The 17155-nt window shown below is 42.9% G+C and overlaps 1 protein-coding gene across 1 annotated transcript in view; it reads left to right on the top strand.

The window, feature by feature from the left end:
- MRC1 (mannose receptor C-type 1) overlaps positions 1–17155 on the top strand; it is a 42829-nt gene that overhangs the window by 16053 nt on the left and 9621 nt on the right. Inside the window, exons 13-25 of the mRNA XM_066627849.1 lie at positions 3–196; positions 2081–2202; positions 5483–5558; positions 5903–6023; positions 6188–6223; positions 6314–6483; positions 8871–8938; positions 9854–9954; positions 11220–11362; positions 12360–12468; positions 14170–14339; positions 15151–15250; positions 16618–16850. Of these exons, the coding sequence (XP_066483946.1) occupies positions 3–196; positions 2081–2202; positions 5483–5558; positions 5903–6023; positions 6188–6223; positions 6314–6483; positions 8871–8938; positions 9854–9954; positions 11220–11362; positions 12360–12468; positions 14170–14339; positions 15151–15250; positions 16618–16850 (1643 nt within the window). The remainder of the gene's footprint in view (positions 1–2; positions 197–2080; positions 2203–5482; positions 5559–5902; positions 6024–6187; positions 6224–6313; positions 6484–8870; positions 8939–9853; positions 9955–11219; positions 11363–12359; positions 12469–14169; positions 14340–15150; positions 15251–16617; positions 16851–17155) is intronic.

Below are 17155 nucleotides of genomic sequence, written 5' to 3'. Positions count from 1 at the left end.
AGGGCAAAATCCTGGCTGTGTTGCCATGAGAACTGGAACTGCAGCTGGCCTGTGGGACGTTCTGAGTTGTGAGAGCAAAGCAAATTTCCTCTGCAAACGATGGGCAGAAGATATGACAACTCCTCCTGCCCCAGTTACAACTCGTGCACCCCAGTGTCCAGAAGAATGGACTCCCATGGGAGACTCATGTATCAAAGTAAGTATACAATTTTGTAAATCAATGTATTTGCTGGTGGGGTTTTCCATAGTGACAGTCATTTTTCTTTTTTTTTAACGACTCTTTCTGGGTATGAAATAGAACAGGGGTGTCCAAACTTTTTGGCAGGAGGGCCACATCATTTCTGTGACACTGTGTTGAAGACCGGGAAAAATAGAATTAATTTACATTTCAAATTTGAATAAATTAACATAAATTAATATATTAGAGATGGAACTTATATGAATGAATGAAGGTCTTGCAATAGCTCAGGACCTACAAAAGGCCTTGCAAAAAGTAAGGCCAGCTTTTCCTTACCAGGTGTGAAACAGCAGGCAGTGGAGGGAGCCCCTGTCCCACAGCTAACACGAGAGGTAGAACAGTTGCCCTCACGCTGAGAGCAGTTGCAGCATGGGCTCCAGCAAGTCTCTGGAAGGTCAGAGGCTCGTTGGAGAATGGGGTCTCCCCATGGTCCGGATTGGGAGTCCTTGAGGGCCACAAGTGGCCCCAGAGCCAGGGTTTGAGCACCCCTGAAATAGAATATTGGCACAGTTGTGGGTGAAAAAGATGCCACCAGCCAAGATCACCTGCGCTTTGGAGGTTCTGCCACTGCCAGCTCAGGTGCTGGCAAAGCAACTGTTAAAACAAGGCTTCATAAGAGCCCAATCCTACAGTTTTCCCCACCAATGCAGCAGTGCCAGAATAGTTACAGCTGCACCCTGCATGGGGACGATTGCTGAGGTCTCCTTTGAGTAAGGCAACAATAGTTCTCTTATCTGGGGGTAAACCTCCACAGTGTAGGGGGTCTACTTGGACCTGTGTTAAAAAACTGGCTCAGGTCCACATAGGTCTACACTGCAGGTTCAGGTATGGAACGGGGGTTCGGATTCAGTGCCACTGTTGCCACCAAACATGGCCCCTTCCTGAACCTATTCTGCCCATTCCCTGCCCCTGTCACCATCCTGTTCCACACTCCTCCAGCCCTCCCGCTCTCCCACCACCTTTCCTTTGATACCTTTGTTATTGCTGTCTTCAGTTACAAAGATTAACAGGTAAGGTCAAAGTAGTAGAAGACATGGAAGTTGATGTTGGAGAGTGAAAAGAAAAGCCTTGAATCAAGGCAGATGGGAATTTGCAAAATTCCAGAGGCTGGGGGCAAATTGGGTACAGGAGTCTTTATTATCTGTGTCTCCCTTGTATGCTTTCCTGAAGTTAAAAGGGTAGTTTATTGAAGGGAAAATAAACTCATTAGGTTCTTTGGACAGGCTGTCTCCAAAACAATTAGCAGGAATGGAAGCAGTTCTGCCTTAAAATGCAGAAGAGCACAGAGATGCTGAAATCAAGCTCTCTGCTGCTCCCCAGTGACTGTTCTGTGGTATTACTGCCTTCTTCCCAGGCTGTCTTCTGCTTCTCATAAAATTCATAATGATAAAATGCTTAAAGGAAAGCAAACGACTCTTCAGTTCATCGAAACAAGTCAGGGAATCAGAGCCTTGGGCAAGTGTCTCTACTGTAGAGGAAACTGTGGAGATGATCATCTGAACTTGTCAAGGATGGAAGTGATGAAGAGATGGCAGATGAACCCCCCTTCGTTTCTGTCACTCTCTCCCCCCATTCACTTCCATGAGTGTGTAGTAACAATTCAAATACATTTACAATTGAAAAAATTTCAAAATAAGCTTTAAGTGGGTTGATTCAAATCTTCTGGTCCCAATTGGAGTCTATCCCATTATTCCATCTAGGAAAAGAGTCCGTACTAACTGCAGATCATTATCCAAATCAGTTTTTTTAGTCCCCAGTACCCCAGGATAATAAAGACCCCCCCCCCCCCGGAAAAGCTGATATTTATGACTAAGTATGAAATTGTACTTCATTTGCACTTAGGTGTTTCATCATGAGAAAAAGTACTTGAAAACTTGGTTTGAAGCTCTAGAGTTTTGCCGGACAATTGGAGGAGACCTGGTTTCTTGCCACAGTCAGGAAGATGTGAATGTGCTAAGGAGAACGTGAGTTTTTAAAAAGTGCTTAATCCTGAACCAGAATCAGTTCTGAATAATGTGGATTTTTCATAATCAAACATATGGCCTTCTGCCCAGCAACTGCTGTGCCCCTGGTATTCCCTCCCTTCAGCAAGGGAAAAAGAGGGGCCTGGCTCCCATATGAATCCCTTTTCACTTCAGCAGCATTCCCCTGGGTTCACCTGGTCTTATCTGAGGGTGGGTGGTTGCTCCACAAATTTAAGCAGAAGCTTCTCTTCATGGGAGCCTCAGGAATTGTGGCCTTAGTTACCTCTATCAAGAAGTTCAGACCTGTCTTCTGATCTACCCTTGGGGCACTCTCTGCTTCCTCTCCCCATTGCCTGACTCCTGGGCCTCCAGGGGCTACCAACTGAGGTCATCACCACCAAGAACAACAGTGTGGAGTGAGGGGAGAAGGAGGAGGGAGTAGGGAGGTGAGTTACAGCCATACACAAAAGAAAGAAAGGAAGGAAGAAAAGTGCTGTCTACAGTGTTGTTGTGATATATGTAGCCAGAATTTTACAGCATAATCCTAAACTCTGGCTCCGCTGGCACAACAGCCACTGTGTAGGCCTTGTTGTTGGCATCCTTCAGTCTCGGAAGACTATGGTGTCACGCTCTGAATGGTGGTTCTGGAACAGAGTGTCCTCTCCAGTGCGCGAAGCCTGGGTAAAGTAGATATGGAGGATAGACTGTTTCCCATGCAGCAAATCCCCCCTCTCCACGTCGCTGAAATGGTCCAATGGAAAGGCAGAGGCCAATACGGTTGGTTCCAGCGGCGTCGCAGGAGTTGCCAGAACGTGACTGTGTTCAGCCATGAACTGTCTCAGGGACTCTGGCTCCGGATTTTGCCTCGAGGTTGACTCCTGAAGCCTTTTCCCTAACTGGATGTAGCCACAAGGCAGTGGAGGTTTGGGATCAGAGTTTTCCTTCTCTCAGATGAGTTGCCTTCCCAGGCTAACAAGTCCCATCTACCCGGTAGCTGTTTAGTCGCCTCTTACGACAAGTACAGCCAAACTGAGGGCCTATTCTTATCCCCAGCCCCCAGGGGATGTGTAGGCCTAGAGTGTAGCAAATGTGCCATAAAGCACATTTGTGACTACTCAGGAGTTATCAGCGTCAGCCGGAAGGCCTGCAACAGTGCTGTATTAAAACCTCTGGCTGCTGGCGGAGCTAAGGAAAGTGCCAAGTTGCACAGGTGCTTGGGCGGGGTGGAACAGAAGCAAAGTGGTGCGTTTCGTGCAGGGAGAGTGGAACGGGGCAGATCAGGCCTGGGAGCATTTGGGATCAATGGAGGAGGCCTTTGCCATATCCTATCCTTCCTTCTAGGCCTGAACGCCCTACGCTGGGCTGGTTAGACTTGCATCAGTGCCATTGGACACATTGGAATATTACGGGGTAAGGGGGAAAATACCCCTTACCCCGAGAAAACCTATAGTCTATTCTAAACTGTTCTGGATTCAGCGTAGACTGTGCAGCCTGGTTGTAGCAGCATAGGTTAGGATTGGGCTGCTAGTCATATTAGGTGAGGAATACGTTGGATGAAGATCAGGGATGCATCTCTGTTTACAGCAGTTAGGCAACAGAGTTCAGTGTGTTTTGACAGGACAACCAATTCTCTCAGTAAAATTTAAAGAGCTTCTTTGGATACACTGAAGATGCAATTGCACAAAAAGCAGTATGTTTTAAGAACATTTGTTGCAATTATTTTTTGTACCTAGTAAGAAATAGAGCAATTGTATTTCTTGCAGATGAGATGATGAATCTTTTTTTAAGCCAAAGTGTTAAGGTTTTGCCAGGCACACCTAAATAGATATGTCCATCATCTGCAGTGGAGTCTCCCTTTGTGAAGAACGAAGGGTTCCTAAGAAATAATTGCATGTTGTATGATTAGTACACGTACACATGCATATGTTCCAGTCTTTGCTGGGATGGTATGCATGTTCCACAAAACAATAATGACACACTGATCTTAGGTGGATGTACCCTAGAGCAGTGTTTCTCAAACTGTGAGTCAGGACCCACTAGGTGGGTCATGACCCAATTTCAGGTCACAAAATTTTATTCATTTCAATATTTTATTTTTCGTATATTAGATTTGATGCCAGCATGGTATGTGACTGCATTTGGGGAAATATTACAGACCTGTACTTTTAACAAGCTACTAGGTATATTCTTTTAACAATGGTAGTAAATGGGACTTATTCCTGGGTAAGTGTGGGTAGGATTGCAGCCTAGGATTGTTAAAAATTTTCCTGCTTGATGATGTCACTTCCGATCATGACATCACTTCCAGTGGGTCCTGGCAGATTCTCTCTCTAAAAAGTGCGTCCTGGTACTAAATGTGTGAGAACCACTGCTCTAGAGCAGTGTTCTTCATCCTTGAAGTTGGGACCCCATTGGGGTCACAAAACTTCAGTTGCAGGATTGCGGCAACTTACAGGAGTGGAAAAGTTTGAAGACCCCTGGACTAGAGCACCACCAGGTAAAGGGGGAAGCATCTAGTGCAGGGGTGCTCACACTTTTTTGGCTCGAGAGCTACTTTGAAACCAAGCAAGGCCCGGAGATCTACCAGAGTTTTTTTTACAATGTTCGCGCCATCGTAACATATATCATTTATGTGTACAATGTATGTTGGTGTACCTTGAGCCCCACTGAGTATAACAGGACTTACTCCTGAGTAGACATGCCTAGGATTAGGCTGTGAGGCTGCAATCCTAGCCACACTTACCTGGGAGTAAGCCCCATTGAGTACAATGGGCCTTACTCCCGGCGTTTCCTCCCAGAGGCACCTGAAGGGGGGGGTCGGCACTCCGCGATCTACTCATTTTGCTTCACGATCTACCGGTAGATCACAATCCACCTATTGAGCACCCCTGATCTAGTGTATGCTTTCAGGTACCAGGAGATTATGTCCCCTTCCTGCTCAGGTTCTTAGCAATTGTGCTAAAATAGCTTTCTCTAGTGCCAGGCTTCAATGTAACCTTTTCTGTTCTTTCTAATAAGAATATTTGGTTACAGTGATCAGTGCTGGGAGTGCATTATGGGGCCTGGGGTGGGCAGATAGGGTCCTGGGAGGGGGGATCAAAAGAGGGATCCTCAGTCTCATTTGTTTGTTTGTTTATTGGGGTTGTGGCACAATAAATGTTGAATACCACTGGTCTAGAGAGAATCCAGCTGGTCACTCTGTTCCACTTTAAAATTCTGTCAGGATAGGCCTATTTTTCTTTCATATTTTCATAGTCTCTATATAATTATTTGTGTTTAGAAATGTCAGAACATTTTGGATTGGCTTAAACAATTTGGACCCAGAAAAGGGAGTATCATGGAGCGATGGATCACCTGTAAGTCAATTATAAACTAGTGCATTAATATGCTGTTATGGGTAGCAATGGTTATGTATATTATTATTACTATTACTATTACTATTATTAAGCATATCGGAATAATGTATAATCTTGATATTCAAGCCACTTCTTACAGGGAAGGCCTATACCTATATAATAAGCTGTACTACCTACATAACAGGAAAAGAAACTATGGCCAATCTCCCTTTACATCAGTGGAGGTGGTCCATGCATACACACCCATCATTGTAAGGCCAGTATTGCAAGTGTGTCCCCTTTCCTGTGGATCACCACTGATTTTTAGAATGATGATAGGATAACAACATTTATTTCCACTATAGGTAGACTTTCCGCTTGGGCAAGCTTGGCAGCAAAGTGAGAACAGCTGCTATATGTTTAGTCCATGGCTCGTAAACACACAATGTGAGCGCTTGTCTCCTTGGGTCTGCCAAATTAAAAGAGGTAAGATTACTTCTCGGTTACAACTGGCCCCTTATGCTAAAATAACAAGGACTTCATTTGCAGTACCTAAACCTTGCTTGTTAACGTTCTCGTGCTAGCTACCTTCCTTCACATCAATTGTTCTGCAAGATATCAAAACTAATTATTTGCTTGCTTTATTTCAGGTACAACTTTAAAAGCACCACCAAATGATACTTTTGGTAGGTTCAGTAATGCTGTGTTAAAAAGTGTTACCGTGTGTGTAACTTGTACAAGAAACATTGTAAATGTGTTCATTTGTTCATTTGCAGATTATTCATACACATTAGTAGAAGATAACTGGGTTTTATATAATAGCAATGAGTACTTTTTTGGAGATAAAACTATGCCTATGGAAAAAGCCCGGAAATTCTGCAAGAGTCATGGTGGAGATCTGGCTGTCGTTGATGACAAAACTGAATGGAATTTTTTGTGGAGATATGTAAGAATTATATGCTTTCCTAATCAGATGAACCAGTGGTTCCCAAACGTTTTAGCACTGTGATCCACTTTTTAAAGCTACAATCTATCATGATCCACCTAGCTTTACTACACAAAAAAGATTGAGAAAATAATTTTTATTGATAATAATAAAAAATTACTATGAATAATGATCAGGGTCCTATGTTCCTAAACCTCCTAGAGAAGTTACATATTGTATGCATGTGTAGACATTTGCTAGATTCACCATAGAAATGGAATTCAAGGACTGTTCCCCCAAACCTTTGCCGTTGTTCCAGGAGAACCAAAGCTGAACTGGAGAGCAAGATGTGGATTTAGGGACTTCTAGGCCACACAAAAGGCTGAAACTGGGTTCGCACATTATCTACAGCACACCAGTGCCTGGTTGAGGGTGGATGTCAGGCAGTTTGCAAACCCTCTTGATGAAAATGAAACAAACACAAGTGCTTACAGGAAGCAAGAGAGTGGTCTCTCCATTCAGACTGCCTGATTTTTTTGCATAAATGGGGCAAGGGTGCTTGTAAATGGTTTTTTAAAAAAATGTTTCAAAAACTTCACAATCCACTAAAAATTTCCTCACCGCTCACTGGTGGATCTCGACCCACAGTTTTGGAAACACTGAGATATACCCATAATGGTAGTCTGAAACAACAGAGAAGCTTATAGCACCTTAGAGAGTAACAAATGTGTTGTAGCATAAGCAGTCTGCTTCATCAGATGTATAATATATTCTCTGTTGTCAAGTGTATAGGTGTATAGACAAGTACAGAGAAAAAGAAATGCAACTAGTGAGGCTCAATGGCCATGTAGTGCAAGAGGTATAATCAGTAACAATTCTATGTAAATAACAGCCAAATCCTATTCCCCACCACACTGTGGCATACAGCCGCAGCATGGAGGCATGTGCTGCATGCTGGGGGCTGGGGGGGGGGTGATGAGAAGGCATGGGAGAGGTAAGGCAAAATTTGTTTCCTTTACCTCCTGATGGCCTGATGGTCTCAACCAGTGGTACGGGTGTCACCAGTAGAGAGAACTTGAGGTGGTGCTTAATGGTACTCGTGGAACCCCTGGACTCCTGCCACCTGGCAGTGAGACCAGGAACATGACACAACCAACAGCAGCAGGAGGCTCGGCTTGGCATAGCTCCAAAGCATGCTTTTCTGCGCTCAAAAACATCCTTCTGTCCACCCTGAGCCTCTTCCTAGTGTTTATTGCATGACATCTGCCCTCCCAACCCAGGAGTAACTGGTAATGATGTTATCAACAGCTACTTCCAGGGGTACTTAAAATCAGTGGACCATGTGAAGAAGTACGGCAGAGGACAAACACTGGGAAACATTGAGGCCTATGCGTCTCCTTGGATATACACCAGTTACATAGATAGCATAAGTCCAAGGAGTAAAAAGGAGAGGGCATAGGATTCTGGCACCTACTAGCACTCATTGAGATCCATCTTTTCCTCCCCTGATCCAACCCCTGCAGTTACCCTAATTTGCCCCCAAACTCCCCCTTCCTGCCCACGACATGCTCCTGCCTCCAACTTGCAATGAATGACAGAGCCTAAGATCTTTGACAGCATGGCCCTGGAGCTGCTGCCACTTTACAGTGATGTCTCAGACTAGCCTGGTGGTGGCATGATCTTCACACCATTGCTGGTCTGTTGGCGACAGGGTAACTCTAGATCCGCTGTCAGGATAGATCTATAGGACTGAACGGTAAGATAGAGTGACAGTTCACAGCAGCAGTAATTGATGATGATAAAATCCTTCTAGTCCAGCTTACGTTAATTTGCTCAGAAATGTGACAGGAACCCATTGTCTTGATTCAAGCCTGTGCTAATACAATCAAACCTTTTGACAAATTCTATCTTAGTCTCATGCCTTAGTTTTCCTCTGAAGCTCATACCATGCAATTTCACTTCTTTGCCATTCATTGTGGTCTTTGAAAAAGGATTGTTTAGAAGGCTGAGTTTGCAGCAACCATAGACTTACTTACACGATGTTGGTTGCAGCTCCCCATCTCCTCTGCCAAGTCCCAGCATCTGAACGTAAAGGCAGGAATTTGCCTCCACCCTGATCCTCAAGCACAGGCTGGTGACATCATCTCACTGACCATCATCTCACTGGCTGGCAAATTCTGTCACACATCAGAAGTAACTAAGAACTGAACAAGAATAGCTGAGAGTCCAATCCTATGTATGTCTGCTCAGAAGTGAATCTCATTATAGTCAATGGGACTTACTCCCAGGAAAGTCTGTTTAGAATTGCAGCCTGAATTATATTTATTAAGAGAATACTTGCTCACATTCTCATAAAGCGATATTGTGATGGTTGAATTTGATGCCACTTCTTCCTTTGTGTGTTGCAGAACTTCATTCATGGAACGAAACAGGATATGTACATTGGTGTGACTGTGGGTCTTGACAAAGCGGTCCAGTAAGTGAATCCAGAACAGCCCATGTGGAAAACTCCTTAAACGTCTTTGTTTAAACAAATTATGATATGCAATATATTAAATGTATAGCTTAGGCTAGGAACTGGATCAACATTTGGATGGGAAAGAACCATGCCATGAGCTTAAGAATTGTAGGATGACCATATACAGCCATTAGTATAAGTAGGGAGGAGTCTGTTGCTCTGAAGCCCCGCCTTCCATCCACCAAGAGTACAAAACATTTGTTTGCAGGAACAAACACTATACTTAGGGTGAGATCATCCCCATTATTAGAGATTCTGGGCACCCATTATGCCCATTCATAAGGAGTATCTCTCCCTGAAAACAATGTTGATAGCTGTAAACTAACAATGCACACCTTGTGGGTAGGGAGGCAGGGCTTAGATGCAGTCATCAGTTTGGGGGTAGGACTTGCTCTTGCACTCTTGCTGCCCCATTGCCGTATGTTCTCTCTTCTCCAGTAATGTCTGCTTAGAGCTTAAACGATATTAGTAGGTATGGGAAGGAGTCATGCTGGAATGACTCCTATGGTGATAGAGGTAATATTGGGAAGATTACTAGACCTTTTATAATATCTGATTGCCAAGGATATCTGCCCCCCCACCCACTATAGCCATAAATTCCTCAGCTTGTGTTCAAAATCAACAGTCCAAATTATCAAATTAATATATGTCTTTGATTGATTGTGCTGGACATTGTCAATATTGCAATAACTTTTTTTCCTGGCAGTAAGACTGCTGTGTCTTTAACAGCTGCACTGCAAGCAGAGATTCAGCAGTTTTTCCAAGCCTAGAGAGTTCTTGCCTTTTAAACAAAAATTGTAAATGGATGCATTGTAAACAAAGAATCAAAGACGTTGTTCTATGCACTAATTACTGTCATATAATTTTCTTCAGCCTGATGAATGGAAAGCCCTTAACCTTTCAAGCCTGGGCCCCCAATGAACCCAACTTTGCAAATGATGATGAAAACTGTGTGGTGATGTACCACCATACAGGCAAGTAGAATAAACTATTTGAACTATTGTCATCAGGAAGAAGATATAGGGTGATAAGGACAAGTAGATTACAGAACAGTTTTTATCCTAGTGCAGTGTCTAGATTAAATGCGGGAGTACAGTGATAGGTTGAACAGAGTTTTAGCAATGTGATGATTGTATATCAGGAGGGGCAGGAGGTCTGGTCTAGAGGGTAGAGCCTCCATTTGCCTGAAGATTAACATCCACAAGGTCGCCAGTTCGAGGCCACCGGCACCGTGCGACCTTGAAGCAGCTGGCAAGCTGCAGCTGAGCTGATCCATCTGCTCGGAGCATGGGAGGATGGAGGCCAGAATGTTAAACCAGATCGGAGTGTAACAGCTTGAATGTGGTGGTTCTTGAAAGAAAGAACCTTCTTTCAATTTGTAAAAATCCCTGCGTGGATTTAATAAGCCTGCCTGTGTAAACCGCCTTGAATAAAGTCTTGAATAAAGACCAAGAAAGGCGGTATATAAATATTATTATTATATGTAGTCTGCCTTTTAGCTTCAGCAAGCCTGGTGTATATGAGGCTTGTTTAGACCAAACCCTGGGATGGTTGAAATATATCCTATTCAAGAGCAAGTGCATTGTGGGATTTCACAAGATAGGGTTCTAGCAAAGGGCTCTTCCTTTGCAAAGCATACTTGGAAGTCTGTAGATCAGTGCTTCTCAAACAGTGGTTCAGGACCCACTGGGTGGATCATGAGCCAATTTCAAGTTGGGACCCATTCGTTTAAATCTGTATTTTATTTTTAGTAAATAAAATACTTGGTATGTGACTGCTTTGGGGAAATGTTACCAATCTGTAATTTTAGCAGGTGACTATATATAAGCTTTAACAATGAGAGTCAATGGGGCATCATCTCAGATGAGTGTGAATAGGATTGCAGCCTTTGAGATGTTTGAGGAATTTTTTTTTTAAACAGATCAGCAACTACTTAGGAGGATTAGGAAGGCTCTTTATTTTAAATAATTTTTTAAGCTTATATTTAATATAAACTTTTAATTTACTTAACTGATGTGATTTGATTTTGTTGTATGGGAAGTGTTTAAATTTTGCTGCTTGATGATGGCACTTCTAGCTATGACATCACTTCCAGGTTAATGACATCACTTCCGGTGGGTCAAGACAGATTGTCATTTGAAAAAGTGGGTTCTGGTGCGAAAACATTTGAGAACCACTGCTATAGATATTTTGGGAATCATTTCATCTTACCAGTTGGTAACCTACCTTCTTTACTCAGGTTTATGGAATGATATAAACTGCGGCGTTGAGAACAGTTTCATCTGCAAAAGACATAACAGTTCTGTCAATCCAACTGTTGTTCCTACATCACCTGTACCTTATGGAGGTTGTGCTGATGGCTGGCATTTGTATGAAAACAAGGTACCTTATCCAGTGATCACAAATATCTCATTACCTAGTGTTGTAAAATGCATGTCACTGCACAAGTAAAAATCTACATTAACAGCACAATCCTATTTTGCGCTGGAACAGGCAAGCCAGGAGGCTCGTGCTGTATCCAGCGCAAGATAGGGTGCCAAAGTGGCTCAGCCAGAGGAAACACCAACCCTAGTGACACCACTAGGTGTACTAATAAAAGTGTAAATAAAACCTTTTCTGACTTCTCCTGGTTTAGTGTTTTTATTATGCAATTGATAGCGATGAGAGAAAACTGTGATAAAGAAATAAAAACACGTAACACCAATTTCTGCACTTTGCTCATATATATATATATATATATATATATATATATATATATATATATATATATATATATATAAATGTGTGTGTGTGTGTTTGTTTGTTTGTTATTTCATTATCAGTTTTCTCCCACTTCTATCAATTGCATAACAAATACACTAAACAAGGAGAAAAGTCAGAAAAGGTTTTATTTACACTTTTATTTGAACACTTATTTGTACACCTGGTGGTGTCACTTGAGTTAGTCTTGCCCAGTGTGGTAAGTCATGGTGTCACCCCATAGACTTTCCTCTGTACCAGTCTGATTTGCCCCTGGCACTGCCCCCACAGTGCGCAGATACCCTTTGAGGTGAGGAAGAGTCATTCTTCCATGACCAGCTTTGTGGGACTTGGGTACAATAAGCTCTCCACCCGCCCTCCCATCCAGTGTTCTTTGCCTTCACTGTGTCACCCCTCAATGGTGTCACCCAGTGCAGTCTGCTCCCCCCACACCCCCAGAGATATCTCTGGATTGTACATTCATTTCTGAAGCAGATGGAAACCTCTGCTCTGATAAGCATCATTACTGCTTCACTTTCTTCAAGGGGATCATTCTCCTTAAGCCACCTGAGGCTTAAATTAATTATACCATCAATTTATCTTTCTCAAATGTTCCATGATTGGTGGTTTTTCCTTCCAGTGCTTCCGCATATTTCCTGAAGAAGAGAGGAAAAGCTGGAATGACTCACGTACTGCTTGCCAAAAACTAGGAGGGAACTTAGCTACTGTACCAACAAAAGCTTTTCAAGGTGGGTCAGTTCTTTACTAAACACTGAAATATGTTAAAGAGTAAAGGCCCTTACACAAGTTCCAATCATGTTGTAGAAGCCACTGAGGCATGGTTCTATTACTTCCTTCTAGGTACTATGAGAAAGCTAAGCCATGTGTGAGGAACCTGGAGTAATGTGTAATGTGGGCATTTGCCCAAGCTTCTCACATTACCAGGGCAACATGGGCAAAATGTTGCATGGGTTATGTTGCATGGGTTCCCACTCCACACATGTGTAGGCGTCCCTAGTTATTTCGTGACGGCATAAAATGTTGCATGTTAGCATTAACCTGTAATATCTGAGTACACTGACCTGACTGACTACCATTTCAGAAGTCGTTAGCAATGATTAACAAGAAGCAAGTGGGATTTTCTCCTAAATGGAGAGTCTAGAATCTTATTTCCCATGTAGGTTCACAATTTTGAATCAAGAACTTTCAGAATCCAAATTACAGTAAAACGCCTTTTATGAATTAGCTACGTGAGGGCCCAATCCTATCCAACTTTCCAGCTCCGGTGTAGCCACAATGCAGCCCCATGGTAAGGGAACACATGTTCCCATATCTTAAGAAGGCCCCAGTTACTGCCCCTCCACCACAGGATGCAGTGCACACCCAAGTGGCACAATTGCACCAGCACTGGAAAATTGGATAGGATTGGGCACTTAGAGAAGCTATGTTTGTGACAAGGTAGAATATAAATTTATCTGCTGCTTCTGTCAGCTCACCTCCTAGTTTTCCTGGATTAAATCACAGCACCTGGAATTCCATGAATCACCAATTTCTGCTAAGCTGGCTACAGCCTCTTTTATTCAAAAAACAAAAACCTGCTGAAAATCATTCACAGCTCCACCATTTAAAGTATACGTTGCTGTAGGTTTGTCCTTGGTTTGGAATCTTCAGTTATTAGACGACATTGTGGCCAGCATCCTTATAGGAATTTGAAGTTGGGAGTAAATAACACAAGTATTTCATTGCCTGCTTTGACTTCCTGTTATTTTCCACCACTACACTCATACCTAGTTCTGTGTTTTCTGGTCCCTGCCCTCCCATACTGTCATTCCCAGTGGCAGTGCTTTAGGAAAAAGAAGCCTGGGAGGACAACAGAGAGTGCAGAATGTTGGGTTGGGGGAGGTACCAGAGAAGAGGTAGTTGGGGGACAGGAAGTGATAGATACTTTTGGGGGAAGTTGCTTAGACTCAGAACTAATAGTCCCTCCTGGTGTTGAAGAAGAAGCTTACCCATGCCAACTTTCTAAAAAGCAAAAGGAGCGGAGAGTGGAATAGTAATGAAAACCACCAGTTCCAGGCAGCTGCAAGGGTGTTTTGAAGCCACTAAAGAGATGGTGAAAGGGCAAATACTCTGCAATAATAAAACCATTTTATTTGGTTTTTGTTTATTATTTAAGGGGGGTGCATCGGTAATGATTGTGACTGCATCAGCTAACATTATATTACCTATCTAGTACACTTTTAAAGTGATTATTGTAATTGTGATGTCAATTTGGAATAAAAGCACATAACATGCCTTTCTGCTCTTCTAACTTTGCGAAAAATAAAAACCACAAAAATCCGCAATAAAATAAAACTGTTTGGGTTTGGTTTCTGTCTGGGTCCCCTCTTGAAGCTGAGCAGCTCGTGACAAGCCATTTCTGGTCAATTATTCTCTTTGCTTTCACTCAGCTTTCTTCACCACACTTTTAAAAAGCGTTTCAACTGATGCCTGGATCGGTCTGAATGATATCAATTGGAACAAAAGGTTCCTGTGGACAGATGGAAGTGGTGTTTATTATACAAACTGGGCCACAGGTTCTCCCAGATCTAATGTCCGGCACTGGAGTCGGGAAGGACAGGTACATCAAAGAGCATTTTGTTCACCACCCCCTTCACTGCCTCAATCTGCCCCCACCTTCTCTCCCTGTTCTGCCCACCCTCTGCCCCCACCACCACATAAGAACATAAGAACAGTCCCACCGGATCAGGCCATAGGCCCATCTAGTCCAGCTTCCTGTATCTCACAGCGGCCCACAAAATGCCCCAGGGAGCACACCAGATAACAAGAGACCTCATCCTGGTGCCCTCCCCTGCATCTGGGAGACTCATCTATCTGGGTTTGGCAGAAGTCCCTTCAAGCTGCTGCTCTTTGCAGCAGCACTCCTAAAATGACCACCAGTGGTGCACTGTGCCCATTGCTGCAAACCTTTTTTACAACAGTGGAACTGCATTCCATTGTAGTATTGCCTCTGTACACCAGCCCAATCCTGCATGAGATTGGATGAGATTGGATGAGATTGTGTCTCCCTTATTTCCTCCACACTTCCTCCCCTTCTCCTTTCTCTCTTCCTTTCCCAATCTAGGCAGTGGACAGATGGGGCAGGTGTGTCCTGCAAATATGCTGCCTGATGTGATTGCTTTAGGTGGCCTTATGATGGAAGTGCTGGCACTTTCTGGGAGGGAGCAGACACCCTTTGAATCAGGTCTCAAAGCAGTAGAAATGGAAAAGCAGGATGTGAGTTCCTATCAGAGGGAATAGTTCACAGAACCCTTTCCTGATTAGTCAATGCATACAGTCTAAACTCAATCTGGGACAGAAAGATGGAAGATTGCCCCTTATGTTATCCTTGATTCCTGTTTATCATTCATGCCTGTATTTGCATTCCTTAGGACTGTGTTGTTATGATAAAGACACCTCTAATTGAGGCAGGATATTGGAAAGACGAAATATGTAAATTAAACAAAAGCTACATCTGCCAAAGAAATAGTGGTAAGTGGTAAGAGGATAGAAAGAAAATAATTGGTTATTTAGATTGGATTGTGGAGTCCAAAGTCAATTTTCAATAGCATGTCATTTGATTAAAAGAAAAATGAGATTCTCAGTTTTAAACACATTCATGAAAACACTCATCAGTAGAAGTTTTTTTTTTTTTTAAACATGATTGGAACATGATTTTTTATACATGCATAAAGGCAATGGTGCTAGACAGCCACAGCTATGTGTGACAGTGCAAAGCAATGCGTGTTTACTCAGAAGTAAGTCCCACTTTCAGGTGTGTGTATAGGATTACAGCCTTAATTTTTCTACTGATCATGTTGAAAATAAGCCGGAAGGAAGCTGTTAGTAAAAAAAAATTGATCATTTTTAAAAAACTTTATGGTGTCTCGGACCCATTCAGTTGCTCCAGGAACATTCAATTAACATGCATGCAAGGGTGGCAAGCACTAGGCCCTGCGCTATGTGTGTACATATGTGTTGAAAGGGAGGAAGAAAGCAGAGCAATTGGCAAAAGCAACCTGATTCAGCAATTAGTGCCAAATTATGGTTCTTCATTGATCCTCATTCAGCATTAAGCACTCAAGCCAAAGTGGACCGAACAAACTTATGATTTAAAAAAAAAACCCTGAGGTATTCAGGAGGCTTACCATAGTCTTACTTAATGGTGCAGAGATGCTTTGATTAAAATTTTAAAAAAAATTAAACTGAAGAACATTTCTGTTAAGCAAACATAGATGAAAGTTAAATACTGAGACCCCAAGATGATAACCAATAGTTTGGGCCTCTCTGGCCCAATTCCACACTGCCCTATGCATCTAGCCATGCTCCACATTCACTTAGGACCCAATCCTATCCAATTTTACAGCACCGGTGCAACGATGCCAATGGGGTATGTGCCGCATTCTGCAGTGCTGGGACTGTCATGGAGGCCTCTTCAAAATAAAGGAATGTTTTGTTTTTTCCTTTACCTTAGGGCTGCACTGGCACTGGAAAATTGGATAGGATTGGGCCCTTATTTTACTTTGGGAGACTAAACAGAGCTTCTGTTATTTTTTAAAAAATGTGTTGAGTAGGAAATTACTTGAAGAACACTTCTCTGAAAAGAATGAAGATGGTGGTCAGATTGGCCCTTTGACTATTTAGTAGGGCTTTGAACTGCAAAGAAAACATTATGTGACCTGATTGGGATCCTGTTTTGGTTTTGTCTTCTCTGGTAAAGACTGATGTTTTATCACTTGCTGATACTTCCATTCTATTGAGTGTTCAGCACATCCAGTTCCCTCAGCCAGAAGCTCTCCATTCCTGTGGACAGTCAGTCTACAATGATGTTTGTCTCTCTCTTTACTGTTTTGCTTTAGACCCTGCGCTATCTGCATCTGAATCAACGGTTCCAGCCTCTCGCTATATCCGTTACGGAAACAGCAGCTATTCTGTTGTTAGCCCTAAAATGACGTGGGAAGAGGCAAGGAAAAAATGTCGCTCTGAAAGTGCAGATCTCACAAATGTTTTAGATCCCTATGATCAATCGTTCCTGTGGCTGCAGGTGTTAAAATACAAAGAACCCGTGTGGATTGGTCTAAACAGCAACTTGGTAAGAATGAAAATTGTACATGACCATAATGCTATATGCAGGTCAAGGGTTTATACTGAGTAGGTTCATGAATGAAGGATGTAGTTCGAATTTACCAGCATGGGACTGAAGGTCATCTAGTCTAACCCCCCTGTCTGCAGCAGAAAATCCTCCTAGCATTTCCAGCAGATACCTGTCGAGCCTCTGCCTGAAGATCTGCAGCGAGGGAGAGTCCACCTCCTCACTTGGAGATCTGTTCCAACATAATATCCTTCATTAGCTTATTTTCCAAATCAATACTGGATTAAATCAATATGACACTGAGG

Source organism: Tiliqua scincoides, chromosome 5 (assembly GCF_035046505.1).
Source record: "Tiliqua scincoides isolate rTilSci1 chromosome 5, rTilSci1.hap2, whole genome shotgun sequence".
NCBI lineage: Eukaryota > Metazoa > Chordata > Lepidosauria > Squamata > Scincidae > Tiliqua > Tiliqua scincoides.
The sequence above is the reverse complement of the archived record's forward strand: the minus strand, read 5'-3'. Positions and strand labels throughout refer to the sequence as shown.